Raw genomic sequence first — 17,810 nt, forward strand, 5'->3', positions numbered from 1 at the left:
GCGAGCATGAGCAGGGGAGGGGCACAGAGAAGGAGAGAGAGAATCCCAAGCACTGACAGTGCAGAGCCTGATGCAGGCCTCAAACTCATAAACGTGAGATCATGACCTGAGCCAAAACCAGGAGTCAGACGCTTAACTGACTGAGCCACCCAGGTGCCCCAATTTGTTTTTTTAATGTTTATTTATTTACTTATTTATTTTGAGAGAGAGGGTGGGGGGAGAGAGAGGGAGAGGGAGAGAACATGTGAGAACACAAGCAGGGGAGGGACAGAAAGCAGGAGAGAGAATACCAAGAAGACTCCACATTGTCAGCACAGAGCCCAAAGCAGGGCTTGATCCCAAGAACCATGAAATTATCCTGAGCTAAAATCAAGAGTCAGACACTTAACCAACTGAACCACCCAGGCACTCCAATTTCTTTCATAAGTGTTTTATAATTTTCAGTGTATAGGTCTTTCACCTCTTTGGTTAGGTTTATCCCTAAGTATCTTATTGTTTTTGGTGTAATTGTAAATGGGATGGATTCCTTAATTTGTCTTTCTGTTGCTTCATTATTGGTGTATAGAAATGTGACAAATTTAGAAAAGGGAATGGTATTGGTTTCAGCAACATTTTCTATATCCTTTTTTCTTATAAAAAGTCATACAGTTATTAAAAACATTAATATATTAAATTTTAAATGTGGTACATTCCATTTTATGGGTTTCCCTGTTGTTTTGATTCAGAGAGACAGTCTAAGTATAAGCCACTGGTTTTCAAACTTATCCTCTTGATCCACTATGGATGGCCTCTCGTCATCCATGCAGCCAGAGCACCCCATGCTGGGATCACAGTGGGACAGATATGGTCCTGGAGTCTGAAGAACAAGGGGAGGCCTTTGAGGCTTCTGAAACTAGAGTAGGGGTCCAGCCTACACCAGGCAGTGCCTCCAAAGGGGACTTCAGAAAAGCTACCTTCTCGCATCATCAGTAGACAGCCTCCCCCTCCCACACATGGATAGCCCAAACTCCTCTGTGGTTCCTGAAGCTCACCAAGGACACCTGAAGGTGTTTTCCCTCACACCAGTTCTTAGCACAGTGCCACTGACATGAAATAGAGTTGGTACGCGGAGGTACGAGGTCAGAGGAAGAATACAAGGTTTCTGGGGAAACCATATTTCTTGCCACATCTAGACCTTGGTCACTGGAATGATGGGCCAGGGCTGCCATTCAATCTGAGACACAACCCATGTTCTTCACAACAAGGAAATGATTGTATTTTCTGGTGAAAAAGACAGGCTAAATCATAAAGACAAGGCCAAAATGCATGCTAGGGGGATGCATTTTCCACAAGCCTGTTACTTAATTGATACAGCATCAATGTTTCTGCAGAAGGTATGCAAAGGAACACAGTGGGGTATTCAAACAACAGTGTGTCTATGCCCCCATTTGGCAGTTCCAGGACAGAATGAGGTTTTGCTTTAAAAAAGATTCAAGACTGAAAACCTCACTGTCGGATAATGCATCAAGACCTCAGTATACATAAGATGGTACATATAAAACACCATTCCCACCTCTGGAATGAGAGATACCTATGGCCACAGTTCTCTTGGTAACAGCTGGAGATGGACACGATTTCTGAGGGAGAGTAGTAAAAAACAGTTTCAATCAAAGTTTCCATCATGCTTACACAAAATAAGAGACAAACTCAATAAAAACAAGAAAAAACATTTTATATTAAGCCTTCTTTGATATGACACACTTTTTAGCAGCACTGCACTTTCTTTTTTTGCTTAATTTTTTTAATGTTTACTTATTTTGGAAGAGAGCACAGGTGCACATGCAAGTAGAGGAGGACAGAGAGAGAAAGGGAATGTGAGCAGGGGAGGGAGAGAGACAGGGTGGGAAAGAGTATATCAAGCAGAATCTCAAGAATCTCAAACCCCAATGAGGGGCTCAATCTCACAAACCATGAATTAGATCATGACCTGAGTTGATATCAAGAGTCAGCCACTCAACCGACTGAGCCACCCAGGTGCCCCAGCAATACTGTGCTTTCTTATCAGACCAAGCCAGAACAGAACTCGTTACCAGCAGGTGCACAGGCCTGTGAAGACTACAGCCACAAGGACAGGCAGTGCACAGACATGAATGGCCTTTCCTGAGTGAACGGCCGTTGCATTAGAAGAGGGAGGAAGGCAGGCCAAACTCCAGAAGGATAGCTGAAGAACAAGGGGAAGGAAGACGATAGCCCTGTCTTGGTCTTCAGAGAGCAAAAATACTCTCCGAAGGCAAAACAGGCCCAAGGCCAAGCAGCTATGAGGCCTGATTCCAGGAAGACACACTCCATAATGTTGTCCTCAATACCCACTTCTTTGGTATGGGTTGATGTAAGCTCCCTGCCCTGTAGTTCATTTGTTGAAGCCCTAACCCCCAATACCATAGAATGTGACCACATTTAGACACAGAGTCTTTAAAAACGTAATTAAGTTAAAAAAAGATCATACGGATGGGCTCTAACCCCATGACTGGTGTCCTTATAAAGAGAAATTTGCACACAGAGATAGACAAGCATAGAGGTTAAAACCACATGAAGACCGGGAGAAGACAGCCTTCTGCAAGCCAATGAGAAAGGCTTCAGTAGAAACCAATCCTACTGATACTCTGCTCTCAGGTTTCCAGCCTTCAGAAATGTGAGATAATAAATTTCTGTTGTTGGGGTGCCTGGGTGGCTCAGGTCATGATCTCAGGGTCCTAAGGTTGAGCGCCATGTTCGACTTCGTGCTGGACATGGTGCCTCCTTAAAATTTTCTCTCCCTCTCCCTCTGCCCCTCCCCTTGCTTGCGCATGCTTGCTTGCTCTAAAAACAAGCAAACAAACAAACAAATTTATTTCTATTGTTTAAGCTGCCTGGTCTATGGTGACCCTGAGCACACTGACACATCCTTTAACATTTCATCTGAGCCTCTGAGGAAAGCTTTTCTGGTTCAAGTCTCCCGGCATCCTGACTCATCAAACCAATCTCTTCTAAATCAAAACTGCCCCAAAGTACAACGTGATGATGAGATAGCTGTTTGGTGAGAATGTCCTGTGCACTGGGAAGCACCATATGCAGGCTCCTTGGGAAATGGCAGAGTTTAACTAATTAACAACCTGCCTGGCTGCTCTTTCTCAGGAATCGTAATGTCTCCCTGCCAGCACTGGCTGTTAGTAATGGGTCTTGCACGTCAGTCCTCGTTCCTCCCAGCATGTGAAGGTGCTAACAGGACCAGCAACAAATAGCAATCCATTGGTTCAAACACAGAGGTGCAAAGTATACTTGCTGCTGGTATACTTGTCCAGGGTCACAGGCAGTAGCATGAGAGTTCAGGAACCTTGAACAGCAGCCTGCAGCTCTCTCCCTTCCTCCATAGGTCACATCACCTCCAGCACTTGGGCCCTCCTGTCTGCTCCATCCCAGATAGTGGTCCACCTTCACCCTGGTCACCATGACCAGCATCCTTGGGTGTCCTTCTTGCGCCCTCCTCCCTCATTTTTACATTTACTTAAACACCAAACCTTAATTTTTCTCTCCTCACTGGATATTTCTTGAATCCACCTCCTTCTTGCTCCCTCTGTACCTCACTACCCTAATTTAGGCTTCCACATTTCTCTGGTTAGAGCTTGCAACACACCCCTTGCTGGCCAGCATGCCACCAGCCTTGGTCCCTCTTATCCATTTCTCACAGTCACCAAAGCAACCTTTCAGTGTGTGCATCTGAACACTGCATTCTCCTGGGCACATCCTGTGTGAGCTCCTTACTTCCTCATGCTCGATACACATGGCCAGCTGGCTCTGCAACACCTTTAGGGGTCCTTCCCATGCAGGCTTAAGGCTCCAGCCACCTCACATTGCACATCCTTCTACCCACACTGCCTCTCATCCCAGGGTAACCCATTAGCCTGGACAAGTCTGGCCTGTTATCCTGGGCTCACATTTTATAGCCTTCAGGAAGATTATCTGGGTTAAGCTCCCCAGGACCTATAGACAGGAAACTGTGCAGTATTCTTTGATGCCTCCTTCTTTGTGTCCACTTCTAAATGTGAGCTCCTCAAATTTTATTCTGTTCTGCAACCCAGATGCCTACCTCAGTGCCTGGGAAATGCGAAGGCTGCCTTGTCCCTGGCCTCAGGTTGGATCCATCCAATGGTGATGTCAAAAGGGCAGGGGAGTAAACACAGGCAAGGGAGGATGGGGAGGTTATTCCCTGGCACCTTTTGGGGAGAGAGCATTGGGCCGGGTATGTCCCTAGACCAGGGCTGTGTGACTCCCCAGGTGACTTCTTGACCTGAGTCCCAGGCAGCCACTCCTTCCCTGGAACCATTGGACTCACAGGGGTGACACTTCAGCTGCTACTAACTCTTGTAGCCGTACTCACTCCTGCTTCAAAGGATCTCCACTTATGTGAATTATCTACGTGTAGAAATAATTCAATTGTGTGTTTTATGCAAATGTTAGATTTTATTGATATGTAAATATGTCAATTAAAAGTTATCAAGGTAAAATGAAAACTTTCCAGTTTTAATGAGTTCAGTTGATGCAGTTATAGTTCATCTTAATGCCTGGTTATTGGTAATGAGAACATCTTGGACATAAACCCACACAAAGCTCCATCCAGACACTGGGTAGGAAGGGTGAGGGACCATGAGGGCTCTCCTGTTAGTAATGGTCCTGATGATGAAGGACCCAAAGGCAAGCTGAGGGCATACACAAGCTAGCAACTATCCCCACCCCCACTCCCATGGGATAGGTGTGACATTCCTCAGGCACTTCTAGCTGCCCAAGAACAAAGGAAAGGGAAAAACCAATGGTTAACTGACGGAGATCACAATCATGCAGGACAGGAGTCTCCATCAGTTTACAAATGTCTTAGTAAATTACAAGAAAAAGGCAATCTTGGGAATCTCAGTCAGTCAAGCTCTGACTTTGGCTTGGGTCATGATCTTGTGGTGGTTCGTGGGTTTGAGCCCCACATCAGGCTCTATACTCAGAGCCTGGCGTCTGCTTCGGATTCTGTGTCTCCCTCTCTCTCTGTCCCCCCCCCCCAAAAAAAAACTAAACATTTAAAAAATTGAAAAAAAAAAGAAAAGAAAAATGAAGAAAAGAAAAAGCCAAATTTATCAATAGCCTAATCTCTAGAAGCCTATAGATTCAGTTTCCTGGAGCCCCAGCATCACCCTCCCCTCCATAATGATGTTGGGGAACAAAGGCAAAAGGAAATGGTATATAGAATTAAATTTCCATGAGGCTCTTGGGTGGCTCAGTCTGTTAAGCCTCCGACTTCAGCCCAGGTCATGATCTCAAGGATTGTGAGTTTGAATCCTGTGTTGGGCTCTGTGCTGACAGCTCAGAGCCTGGAGCCTGTGTCTCCCTCTCTTTCTGCCCCTCCCTCACTTGCTCTCTCTCTCTCTCTCTCTTTCTCTCTCTCTCAAAAATAAACATTAAAAAAATTACACAAAAAAATTTCCTTATAATGTGCAGCCCATTGACAAATACTTGAGGCAGGCAGAGTATAACATTTTTCCAGGAACTCCCTACTGTCTTAATGCTAATACTTTACTAGAGGCAAAAACAACCTTAGATTGACAACAGCTGGGCCTCTGGTATCTTTGGAGTCCTCTTTAGTATATGGAAGTCCTTTTGGAGGCTTCTCTTTTGCCTTTACTTCCTCTAACTCCATAGCATATAACTAGTCATTCTTCACAACCCCAGTGCAGCTCTTTCTGCCCATGGGTCCTGTGCCCATGCTTTAATAAAATCACCTTTTTATACCAAAGATGTCTTAAGAATTCTTTCTTGGCCTTCAACTCTGGATCCCCACCACTCCAAAACCACATCACTGATGTCTCCTATAGGGTGACAGTGGTAGTGGAGTGTGTCATCTACAAGGTGGGGATTCTACCCCTACAAGCACGCTCAGGCTCGCAATGGCAAGTTCCCAGCCCTATAAGGTCAAATAAGGCTCTGCACCATATAGGGAGGGAGCTCAGAGCTCACTCTGTGGAGGACTCTGGGATAAGAAATAGAACCTGGCTTTTTACAACCTGAAATGGAATTTTAGTCCAGACCAAACCAACCAACCTCTCTGCTTTATTCCTAAGGTAAGTGAAAATATTTGATTGACTGGTGGCCTCAGAAGTCACCCACCATATGCCATGAAGTTGGCTGAGCACATCTGAGCAGGGTGCTCAGAGCTGCTGGGGCATAGGGCCTCTGAGCTGATTCCCATTCCCATGGGCCTCTCTGAGCTGCAATGCCTCGGGGCAGGAAGAGGGCAGCCCAAGGGGTAGACAACAATCAGGATTTGGTTAGTGCTTACAGGAATGTCTTAAACAGTGAGCATTAAAGTACACTGGAATAATGAAGCTCCTAACACTTTTTTTTTTTTTTAACAGCTTGAGATACATTTCACATACCATAAAATTCACTCATTTAAAGTGTATGTGGTTGAGTGTTTTGTTTGTTTTTTGTATATTCAGAGTTGTACAGCTATCACTATCATCTAATTTTAAAACATTTCCATCATCCTAAAAAGAAACCCCAGATCTATTGGCAGTCACTCTCCATGCCCCTTCCACTCCCAAATCATGGCAACCATTAATGCACTTTCTGTCTCTAAATGATGTGGGAAACAAATGCAAAGAGAAAATATAGATAATATTAAATTTCCTTATAACCTGTAGCCCAATGACAAATATTTGAGGCAGGTAGAGGATGACATTTCTCCAGGAACTCCCAAATGTCTTAATGTTAATGCTGTGCTAGAGGGAAAAACAACCTTAGCTAAACAACAGCTAGGCCTCCAGGATCCTCAGTCTTCTTTAGCATATGAAAATCCTTTTGGAGGGAGTTGCGGCAAGATGGCGACTTAGGAGGACGCTGGGCTCACCGCACGTCCTGCTGATCACTTAGATGCCATCTACACCTGCCTAAATAACCCAGAAAACCGCCAGAGGATTAGCAGAACGGAGTCGCCAGAGCCAAACGCAGACGAGAGGCCCACGGAAGAGGGTAGGAAGGGCGGCGAGGCGGTGCACGCTCCACGGACTGGCGGGAGGGAGCCGGGGCGGAGGGGCGGCTCGCCGGCCAAGCAGAGCCCCCGAGTCTGGCCTGCAAAAGCGGAGGGGCCAGGCGGACTGTGTTCCGACAGCAGCGTGACTTAGCGTCTGGGAGGTCATAAATTAACAGCTCTGCTCTCAAAGCGGGAAGGCTGGAGGACAAAGGGAGGGAGAGCTGCTGAGCCCCCTGACAACAGAGCTCAGTTTGGTGGGGAACAAAGGCGCTCGCCAGCGCCATTTCCCCCGCCCATCCCCCAGCCGAAATCCCAAAGGGAACCGGTTCCTGCCAGGGAACTTGCTCGCTCCGTGCAAACACCCAACTCTGCGCTTCGGCAGAGCCAAACCTCCGGCAGCGGATCTGACTCCCTCCCGCTGCCACAGGGCCCCTCCTGAAGTGGATCACCTAAGGAGAAGCGATCTAAGCCTGCCCCTCCTGCCCCCGAGCACCTTGCCTACCCACCCCAGCTAATACGCCAGATCCCCAGCATCACAAGCCTGGCAGGGTGCAAGTAGCCCAGACGAGCCACACCACCCCACAGTGAATCCCGCCCCTAGGAGAGGGGAAGAGAAGGCACACACCAGTCTGACTGTGGCCCCAGCGGTGGGCTGGGGGCAGACATCAGGTCTGACTGCGGCCCCGCCCACCAACTCCAGGTATACACCACAGCACAGGGGAAGTGCCCTGCAGGTCCTCACCATGCCAGGGACTATCCAAAATGACCAAGCGGAAGAACTCCCCTCAGAAGAATCTCCAGGAAATAACAACAGCTAATGAGCTGATCAAAAAGGACTTAAATAATATAACAGAAAGTGAATTTAGAATAATAGTCATAAAATTAATCGCTGGGCTTGAAAACAGTATACAGGACAGCAGAGAATCTCTTGCTACAGAGATCAAGGGACTAAGGAACAGTCACGAGGAGCTGAAAAACGCTTTAAACGAAATGCATAACAAAATGGAAACCACCACAGCTCGGCTTGAAGAGGCAGAGGAGAGAATAGGTGAACTAGAAGATAAAGTTATGGAAAAAGAGGAAGCTGAGAAAAAGAGAGATAAAAAAATCCAGGAGTATGAGGGGAAAATTAGAGAACTAAGTGATACACTAAAAAGAAATAATATACGCATAATTGGTATCCCAGAGGAGGAAGAGAGAGGGAAAGGTGCTGAAGGGGTACTTGAAGAAATAATAGCTGAGAACTTCCCTGAACTGGGGAAGGAAAAAGGCATTGAAATCCAAGAGGCACAGAGAACTCCCTTCAGACGTAACTTGAATCGATCTTCTGCATGACATATCATAGTGAAACTGGAAAAATACAAGGATAAAGAGAAAATTCTGAAAGCAGCAAGGGGTAAACGTGCCCTCACATATAAAGGGAGACCTAGAAGACTCGTGACTGATCTCTCTTTTGAAACTTGGCAGGCCAGAAAGAATTGGCATGAGATTTTCAGGGTGCTAGACAGAAAAAATATGCAGCCAAGAATCCTTTATCCAGCAAGTCTGTCATTTAGACTAGAAGGAGAGATAAAGGTCTTCCCAAACAGACAAAAACTGAAGGAATTTGTCACCACTAAACCAGCCCTACAAGAGATCCTAAGGGGGACCCTGTGAGACAAAGTCCCAGAGACATCACTATAAGCATAAAACATACAGACATCACAATGACTCTAAACCCGTATCTTTCTATAATAACACTGAATGTAAATGGATTAAATGCGCCAACCAAAAGACATAGGGTATCAGAATGGATAAAAAAACAAGACCCATCTATTTGCTGTCTACAAGAGACTCATTTTAGACCTGAGGACACCTTTAGATTGAGAGTGAGGGGATGGAGAACTATTTATCATGCGACTGGAAGCCAAAAGAAAGCTGGAGTAGCCATACTTATATCAGACAAACTAGACTTTAAATTAAAGGCTGTAACAAGAGATGAAGAAGGACATTATATAATAGTTACAGGGTCTATCCATCAGGAAGAGCTAACAATTATAAATGTCTATGCACCGAATACCGGAGCCCCCAAATATATAAAACAATTACTCATAAACATAAGCAACCTTATTGATAAGAATGTGGTAATTGCAGGGGACTTTAATACACCACTTACAGAAATGGATAGATCATCTAGACACACGGTCAATAAAGAAACAAGGGCCCTGAATGAGACATTGGATCAGATGGACTTGACAGATATATTTAGAACTCTGCATCCCAAAGCAACAGAATATACTTTCTTCTCGAGTGCACATGGAACATTCTCCAAGATAGATCATATACTGGGTCACAAAACAGCCCTTCATAAGTTTACAAGAATTGAAATTATACCATGCTTACTTTCAGACCACAATGCTATGAAGCTTGAAATCAACCACAGAAAAAAGTCTGGAAAACCTCCAAAAGCATGGAGGTTAAAGAACACCCTACTAACGAATGAGTGGGTCAACCAGGCAATTAGAGAAGAAATTAAAAAATATATGGAAACAAACGAAAATGAAAATACAACAATCCAAACGCTTTGGGACGCAGCAAAGGCAGTCCTGAGAGGAAAATACATTGCAATCCAGGCCTATCTCAAGAAACAAGAAAAATCCCAAATACAAAATCTAACAGCACACCTAAAGGAACTAGAAGCAGAACAGCAAAGGCAGCCTAAGCCCAGCAGAAGAAGAGAAATAATAAAGATCAGAGCAGAAATAAACAATATAGAAACTAAAAAAACTGTAGAGCAGATCAACGAAACCAAGAGTTGGTTTTTTGAAAAAATAAACAAAATTGACAAACCTCTAGCCAGGCTTCTCAAAAAGAAAAGGGAAATGACCCAAATAGATAAAATCATGAATGAAAATGGAATGATTACAACCAATCCCTCAGAGATACAAACAATTATCAGGGAATACTATGAAAAATTATATGCCAACAAATTGGACAACCTGGAAGAAATGGACAAATTCCTGAACACCCACACGCTTCCAAAACTCAATCAGGAGGAAATAGAAACCTTGAACAGACCCATAACCAGCGAAGAAATTGAATCGGTTATCAAAAATCTCCCAACAAATAAGAGTCCAGGACCAGATGGCTTCCCAGGGGAGTTCTACCAGACGTTTCAAGCAGAGATAATACCTATCCTTCTCAAGCTATTCCAAGAAATAGAAAGGGAAGGAAAACTTCCAGACTCATTCTATGAAGCCAGTATTACTTTGATTCCTAAACCAGACAGAGACCCAGTAAAAAAAGAGAACTACAGGCCAATATCCCTGATGAATATGGATGCAAAAATTCTCAATAAGATACTAGCAAATCGAATTCAACGGCATATAAAAAGAATTATTCACCATGATCAAGTGGGATTCATTCCTGGGATGCAGGGCTGGTTCAACATTCGCAAATCAATCAACGTGATACATCACATTAACAAAAAAAGAGAGAAGAACCATATGATCCTGTCAATCGATGCAGAAAAGGCCTTCGACAAAATCCAGCACCCTTTCTTAATAAAAACCCTTGAGAAAGTCGGGATAGAAGGAACATACTTAAAGATCATAAAAGCCATTTATGAAAAGCCCACAGCTAACATCATCCTCAACGGGGAAAAACTGAAAGCTTTTTCCCTGAGATCAGGAACACGACAAGGATGCCCACTCTCACCGCTGCTGTTTAACATAGTGCTGGAAGTTCTAGCATCAGCAATCAGACAACAAAAGGAAATCAAAGGCATCAAAATTGGCAAAGATGAAGTCAAGCTTTCGCTTTTTGCAGATGACATGATATTATACATGGAAAATCCGATAGACTCCACCAAAAGTCTGCTAGAACTGATACAGGAATTCAGCAAAGTTGCAGGATACAAAATCAATGTACAGAAATCAGTTGCATTCTTATACACTAACAATGAAGCAACAGAAAGACAAATAAAGAAACTGATCCCATTCACAATTGCACCAAGAAGCATAAAATACCTAGGAATAAATCTAACCAAAGATGTAAAGGATCTGTATGCTGAAAACTATAGAAAGCTTATGAAGGAAATTGAAGAAGATTTAAAGAAATGGAAAGACATTCCCTGCTCATGGATTGGAAAAATAAATATTGTCAAAATGTCAATACTACCCAAAGCTATCTACACATTCAATGCAATCCCAATCAAAATTGCACCAGCATTCTTCTCGAAACTAGAACAAGCAATCCTAAAATTCATATGGAACCACAAAAGGCCCCGAATAGCCAAAGGAATTTTGAAGAAGAAGACCAAAGCAGGAGGCATCACAATCCCAGACTTTAGCCTCTACTACAAAGCTGTCATCATCAAGACAGCATGGTATTGGCACCAAAACAGACACATAGACCAATGGAATAGAATAGAAACCCCAGAACTAGACCCACAAACGTATGGCCAACTCATCTTTGACAAAGCAGGAAAGAACATCCAATGGAAAAAAGACAGCCTCTTTAACAAATGGTGCTGGGAGAACTGGACAGCAACATGCAGAAGGTTGAAACTAGACCACTTTCTCACACCATTCACAAAAATAAACTCAAAATGGATAAAGGACCTAAATGTGAGACAGGAAACCATCAAAACCTTAGAGGAGAAAGCAGGAAAAGACCTCTCTGACCTCAGCCGTAGCAATCTCTTACTCGACACATCCCCAAAGGCAAGGGAATTAAAAGCAAAAGTGAATTACTGGGACCTTATGAAGATAAAAAGCTTCTGCACAGCAAAGGAAACAACCAACAAAACTAAAAGGCAACCAATGGAATGGGAAAAGATATTCGCAAATGACACATCGGACAAAGGGCTAGTATCCAAAATCTATAAACAGCTCACCAAACTCCACACCCGAAAAACAAATAACCCAGTGAAGAAATGGGCAGAAAACATGAATAGACACTTCTCTAAAGAAGACATCCGGATGGCCAACAGGCACATGAAAAGATGTTCAGCATCGCTCCTTATCAGGGAAATACAAATCAAAACCACACTCAGGTATCACCTCACGCCAGTCAGAGTGGCCAAAATGAACAAATCAGGAGACTATAGATGCTGGAGAGGATGTGGAGAAACGGGAACCCTCTTGCACTGTTGGTGGGAATGCAAAGTGGTGCAGCCGCTCTGGAAAGCAGTGTGGAGGTTCCTCAGAAAATTAAAAATAGACCTACCCTATGACCCAGTAATAGCACTGCTAGGAATTTATCCAAGGGATACAGGAGCACTGATGCATAGGGCCACTTGTACCCCAATGTTCATAGCAGCACTCTCAACAATAGCCAAATTATGGAAAGAGCCTAAATGTCCATCAACTGATGAATGGATAAAGAAATTGTGGTTTATATACACAATGGAATATTACGTGGCAATGAGAAAAAATGAAATATGGCCTTTGGTAGCAACGTGGATGGAACTGGAGAGTGTGATGCTAAGTGAAATAAGCCATACAGAGAAAGACAGATACCATATGGTTTCACTCTTATGTGGATCCTGAGAAACTTAACAGGAACCCATGGGGGAGGGGAAGGAAAAAAAAAAAAGAGGTTAGAATGGGAGAGAGCCAAAGCATAAGAGACTGTTGAAAACTGAGAACAAACTGAGGGTTGATGGGGGGTGGGAGGGAGGAGAGGGTGGGTGATGGGTATTGAGGAGGGCACCTTTTGGGATGAGCACTGGGTGTTGTATGGAAACCAATTTGTCAATAAATTTCAGAAAAAAGAAAAAAAAAAAAAAAAAGAAAATCCTTTTGGAAACTTCCCCTGTCTTTATCTCCCCCAACTCCCAAATATATAATCAATTGCTCTTAACAACTCCAGCAAAGCTCTTTCTGCCCAAGGGTCCTATCCTCATGCTTTAATAAAACCACCTTTTTGCACTGAAGACATCTCAAAAATTCTTTCTTGGCAGTCGGCTCCAAACCCCAACACTTTCCACATCATAAACACATTCCTATGGGAGGCATTTCATACCAGCAGAATCACACACCAAGGCTAACACCTCTCTTATGAAGTGTTCTAATTCACCTCATGCTTCACCCAGATTCTTTCTCTCCATTCTCATGTCAGCCATTGTTATCTCCAGCATTAGGAGGAAGCCACGTTCTGAAATGTGGAATAACTTGCTCAGTCAGTGGGCAAAGCTGGAATTCAAACTTGGTTCTTCTTGCTGTAAATCCAAGCTTAGGTCTCCAAGTGCAAATAGCTAAAGTTTTAGTTCAGATTGGATGGTCCAAATATGAGTGAAACCTGCTGGTATAAATGGTGGCTAGGCTTGGCCTGATCTCACGGCTGGAGTGAGGCTACAGGGCAGCAGCTGAGTCAAGACTGAAGGAAGGTCACCCTCAGCAGATAATGAAAGCTAGCAAACCAGCAGACTAAGGAACTGGCTGCTGATTGGCTCTATGGGCCTAAACCGCAGATTTACCACCCAAGCTAGTCCCACCCCTGAGCATAAGGACCAATATGGGAACTGAGGTCTCCCTTTTCTCTGCCCCAAACAGGACACAGTGGTGTGAACAGGCCCCTTCCCTGATGCTCACCTTACCTGTCCTCCTCTCCCCTCACTCTTCCTGAAGCACTTCACCCTGACTGTGGCAGGACTGCTCATGCTATTTGCACCACAGTCACTAGAGGAAAAAAACTTTTAACTCAGGGTCATCTGTGTCCTACGTCCAGAGGGTGTTGGTCTGCTGAGAGAGAGGCTAGCCATATCCTGACCTTTCTGTAGCCAATCCAAAATGCCTACCTTGGTGGAAATAGCAAATCATAATTAAACAGCAGTCTAGTATGCAGAGGCCTGAATGTGCAGCACCTAGACTACTGGGATTTGTGTCCAGACTCAGAGGCGAGCCTCAGTGCAGGACAATTTGTTGGAAAAAGTAAGGAGAAAGCATGGCAAAACTAGAGAGTAGAGCAGGGAAAGATTCATGCAGCAGGGAGTTGCCCTTCTTGCATTACTTTCTCAGGAGATGTGCCAGCGAGGGCCCTTGTATTAGGAATATTTGCTGTAGGCATCAGCCAGAGAGGCCGAGTAAGCCTGGCTGGCCGTGGGGCAGAATGATGTCCACCTAAGTGGCCATCTTCTAAAGAAAGAAGTGTTTGGGGGTGCCGAGTCAGCTAAGGGCAGGGTGTGGAGGCCATGCAGTGCTGGAGGTGAGTTAGGAGCTGCGTGATGTTACCCCTCATTGATCACCAACTCCCCACACTTGAAAGTTACCATGCCCCCATGTAGATCTCCACCAGCCTGGCTTTTTGTTATCTTCTCTTTTCCTACTAAGAGTCCATCCCTTTTCTTTGAAGCTTTCAGCTCTAGCCCTGTTCTTGCTTTTTAAGCCACATTTCTAGAAAGAGTGGTGGAAAATATAATTCCTCTTCTACCTCCTGCAATCTGGACTCTGCCCCTCTGGGTCTATACTCCAATGGTGTAGCCCTCCCATTTCTTAGGCTGCCTGTGGAGTCTAGCATGCAGATTTTCTCCTGAGTGTCCCTGCTATGCCTCCACCATTGTACCATCCTTGGAACTACATCCCTATTACACCCAAGGACACCTGCTCCTACCTGTGGGGTTATTCTGTATTTATTCCTTTCCTTTTTTCCCTAGCCTTCTGTCCATGTTCCTGGGCCTCTTCTCTGAGTTCATACATGACTTGTAGGTAGAGGGTCTTCAAACCTGACCTTTAGCTCCTACTCCCCTGAAGTCCTGGCACACTTTTTTTTTTCTATCAAAAAATGTCACTGCACCTTATGCACTTGACAGCTCCTCAAACTCAGGAAATCTCAAAACCCCATTTTCCTTTCTTCTATGGCTTCTCCTAATAAACACACTGAAGACAAATCTCCCTCCCCTGGACACATTTGTGTTTTTGCCTAAATCTCTCTTCTGACTCTTTTATCTCCCTGCTCTAAAGTGTCATCTATAACGGTAATATTAACAGCAGCAACAACCACAATAGTTGCAAGTATTTATTAAGCACACTTCTGAAAGATTTGTGTGTATTAGATTGACTAAAACTTTGCACCAAGGACTTGAGGGGATTCCTGTGATCTTCCCCATTATATGACAAATAAAGTTAAGCAGATTGCCCAAGGTTATCTAGCTAGAAAGTGTGGGCTCCAGAGCCTGCCGGCATCAACACTAAGCTGGACTTGTTTAATAGCCCTATGACAGGAGTGCCTGGGTGGTTCAGCCGGTTAAGTGTCTGACTCTTGGTTTCAGCTCAGGTAGTGATCTTGTAGTTCATGGGATCTAGGCCCATGTTGGGCTCTGCATTGACAGTGCAGAGCCTGCTTGGGATTCTCTCTCTCTCTCTGTCCCTTCCCCACTCATGCTGTCTCTCAAAATAAAAGTGGTTTTTTCGTGTGTTTGTTTGTTTGTTTGTTTTTTAAGCCCTACGACAAAGGTAGTTCCTGGAGGGCAAGACTAAGAGCTGCGGACCTAGGGTTGAATCCATTTCAGTGTTAATCCAACTCAAGCGCAGGCAACAAAAGTATGAACAGTCATGAGAGCACAGGAGCACTGCATCTTTCAGGGGTGTTGGAGGAATCCCACAGAAGAGAAGACAGACTACAAGACGGTCTTTGGTGAAGGATGCCTACTCTTCTTCCTTGGAGAGCTGGTTCCCCAAAATTACCCATGAACAAGAAGATACATAGAATAGTCTCCCTAGAGGATGTCCTAACACCCTTCAAAATGGTTATTTTAGGGTCTTTGGAAACCCAGCATCTGCTCCATTCAGCTGATGTGGTCCTGGAAATTCACAGTAGTGCTAAGAATAGTGCCATATATGAAGTCCTGGGGACAACGGGTTAAAGGGCCTCTGGCCACAGAGGATGGAAAAATCCATGGCAGACCAGTTATATGTGAGTAGTTGAGTATTCTCCCCCTAACTTTTACATACTGCATTTTAACATTTTTCTTAACTTTTATCCTCTTTTAGTTGGTTCCTTTAAGGGACGATCTAACATTTTCCAAGTTCTGATCTTCAGGCATGGATCAGCAATTTCAGTGGGTGACTAGGCCATCTCTTGGCAGCACACACATTTCATTCACCCTTTACTACTTAACACTTTTCATTCAATGATCACCTTGCAGCATGACAGAAAGTCTCCTGAGTGGTGGGCAGAGGGCAACAATGCTGGATATGCCAGTGAACACAAAGATTCAAATATACACTGAAAGGTCATGGAAAGGAAGCTCACTTCCATAAAAGAGAGCACCCTGCCTCACCCCCACATGTCTGTGGGGGGCCACTCTGTGCCTGGACCACCAAGCAGTGGGCCGACTGGTCACCTCACATCTCAAGCAGGAAAACTGGCAGAGAAAAGGCCCCAAGTTCATCACACAAGAGGTCTAAGCCTAAGAGCGCAGACTAAGGTCCACAAGGTCAAACATGAAGTCCTCAGGATCTTGCCCACACATCTCATTTATTCTCTGTGAGGCTGCCCCCACCTGCTCTGGCACCCAACTCAGCAACTCCATGCTGACACTCCCTTTTCTCTCCCATTTTATTTTTCCCCAAGCCAACCAACTACACACACACACACACACACACACACACACACACACACAATTATTATTATTAAAGTTTCCAAATGAACATGAAAGTAGAGAGACTAGCATATACTTCCCATGTACCCATAGCTCAACTTCAGCAAGCACCCAACACATTTATCCACCTTTTTGCCTTTCCATTTTGGAGCAAGGGATAGAACTATTTGACACAGTATATACTATACTTATGTTTTTGTTTATGGTCTTTTCCCCTAACTAGAATGAAATAAACATGAAGGCAGTTCACAGCATTCCTCTCAGAGTCTTCAACAGGGTCTATCACGCAGCAGATGCTCAAAAAATACTTGGATCAATGACTGAGTACCTAAATGAATGAATGAATGAGCTTCTACCCAGGCTCCTCTTGTGTGGCCCCTGTGCTTCCATTTAATGGGGCCATGTGTAGTCAACCATACTTCCCTTGTTCCCCTCACCTTTCCAGGGCCAACTAGAGGAAGGAAAAGCAGAAACCACTCATCACAGGCAATGTGGCTAAGTTTCTACTGCTGACAAGATCTTGTAAACAAGTCCCATGAGCAACCAAAGAGGCTCAAGTATGGGCAACATTCCCAAAAGACTACAAAGGTGGTAAAGAATATTAAATGCATATTTTAGAACTGTATGCATATACAGATACACATACACACACACATACACACACACACACACACACACACACACACGTGTGTGTGTGTGTGTGTGTGTGTGTATGTGTGTGTGTATGTGTTATGTTTGTCAAACAGAAGAAAAAGCTCAGGTATATATACAATACTCACATGCAACCACGAAACCTAGTCAGGTCGTTGTTTGGCTTCTCACACTCGATTACACTGGTGAACGTCAAAGGATTGAATTCGGAGACCTAAAATAACAGCATGCATATATCAGAGAAACGGCTTAGACCATTCCATTCTAAAAGGCACTTGCTCTTCTGTATAACATCTATGTAGGGCAGGGAAATTTCATGGAAGGAGTCTGCCCAGTAACCTCTTCAGAATGCCAATACACACACAGCACTTAGCTCATGTTTTCTCATTTTTATACTGAATGATAACCAATCATTGTAGAACTAACAGCAATTAGTAGAACAGTACTGGTAAGTGAGCTGACAGGATTACTGCTCCAATGAAAATAAGAGAACATGAGAAAACAGCAAAGGAAGCCACTAATGATTGAAAGGGATGAATGAGTTTT

General features: G+C 44.2%; 1 protein-coding gene across 3 annotated transcripts in view; it reads right to left on the reverse strand.

The window, feature by feature from the left end:
- ATP10A (ATPase phospholipid transporting 10A (putative)) overlaps window positions 1-17,810 on the reverse strand; it is a 206,326-nt gene that overhangs the window by 42,092 nt on the left and 146,424 nt on the right. For all 3 annotated transcript variants that reach the window (XM_047863204.1, XM_047863205.1, XM_047863203.1), the window contains exon 4: window positions 17,393-17,478. In XM_047863204.1, coding sequence (XP_047719160.1) covers window positions 17,393-17,478 — 86 coding nt within the window. The remainder of the gene's footprint in view (window positions 1-17,392; window positions 17,479-17,810) is intronic.

Source organism: Prionailurus viverrinus, chromosome B3, assembly GCF_022837055.1.
Source record: "Prionailurus viverrinus isolate Anna chromosome B3, UM_Priviv_1.0, whole genome shotgun sequence".
Taxonomy (NCBI): Eukaryota; Metazoa; Chordata; class Mammalia; order Carnivora; family Felidae; genus Prionailurus; species Prionailurus viverrinus.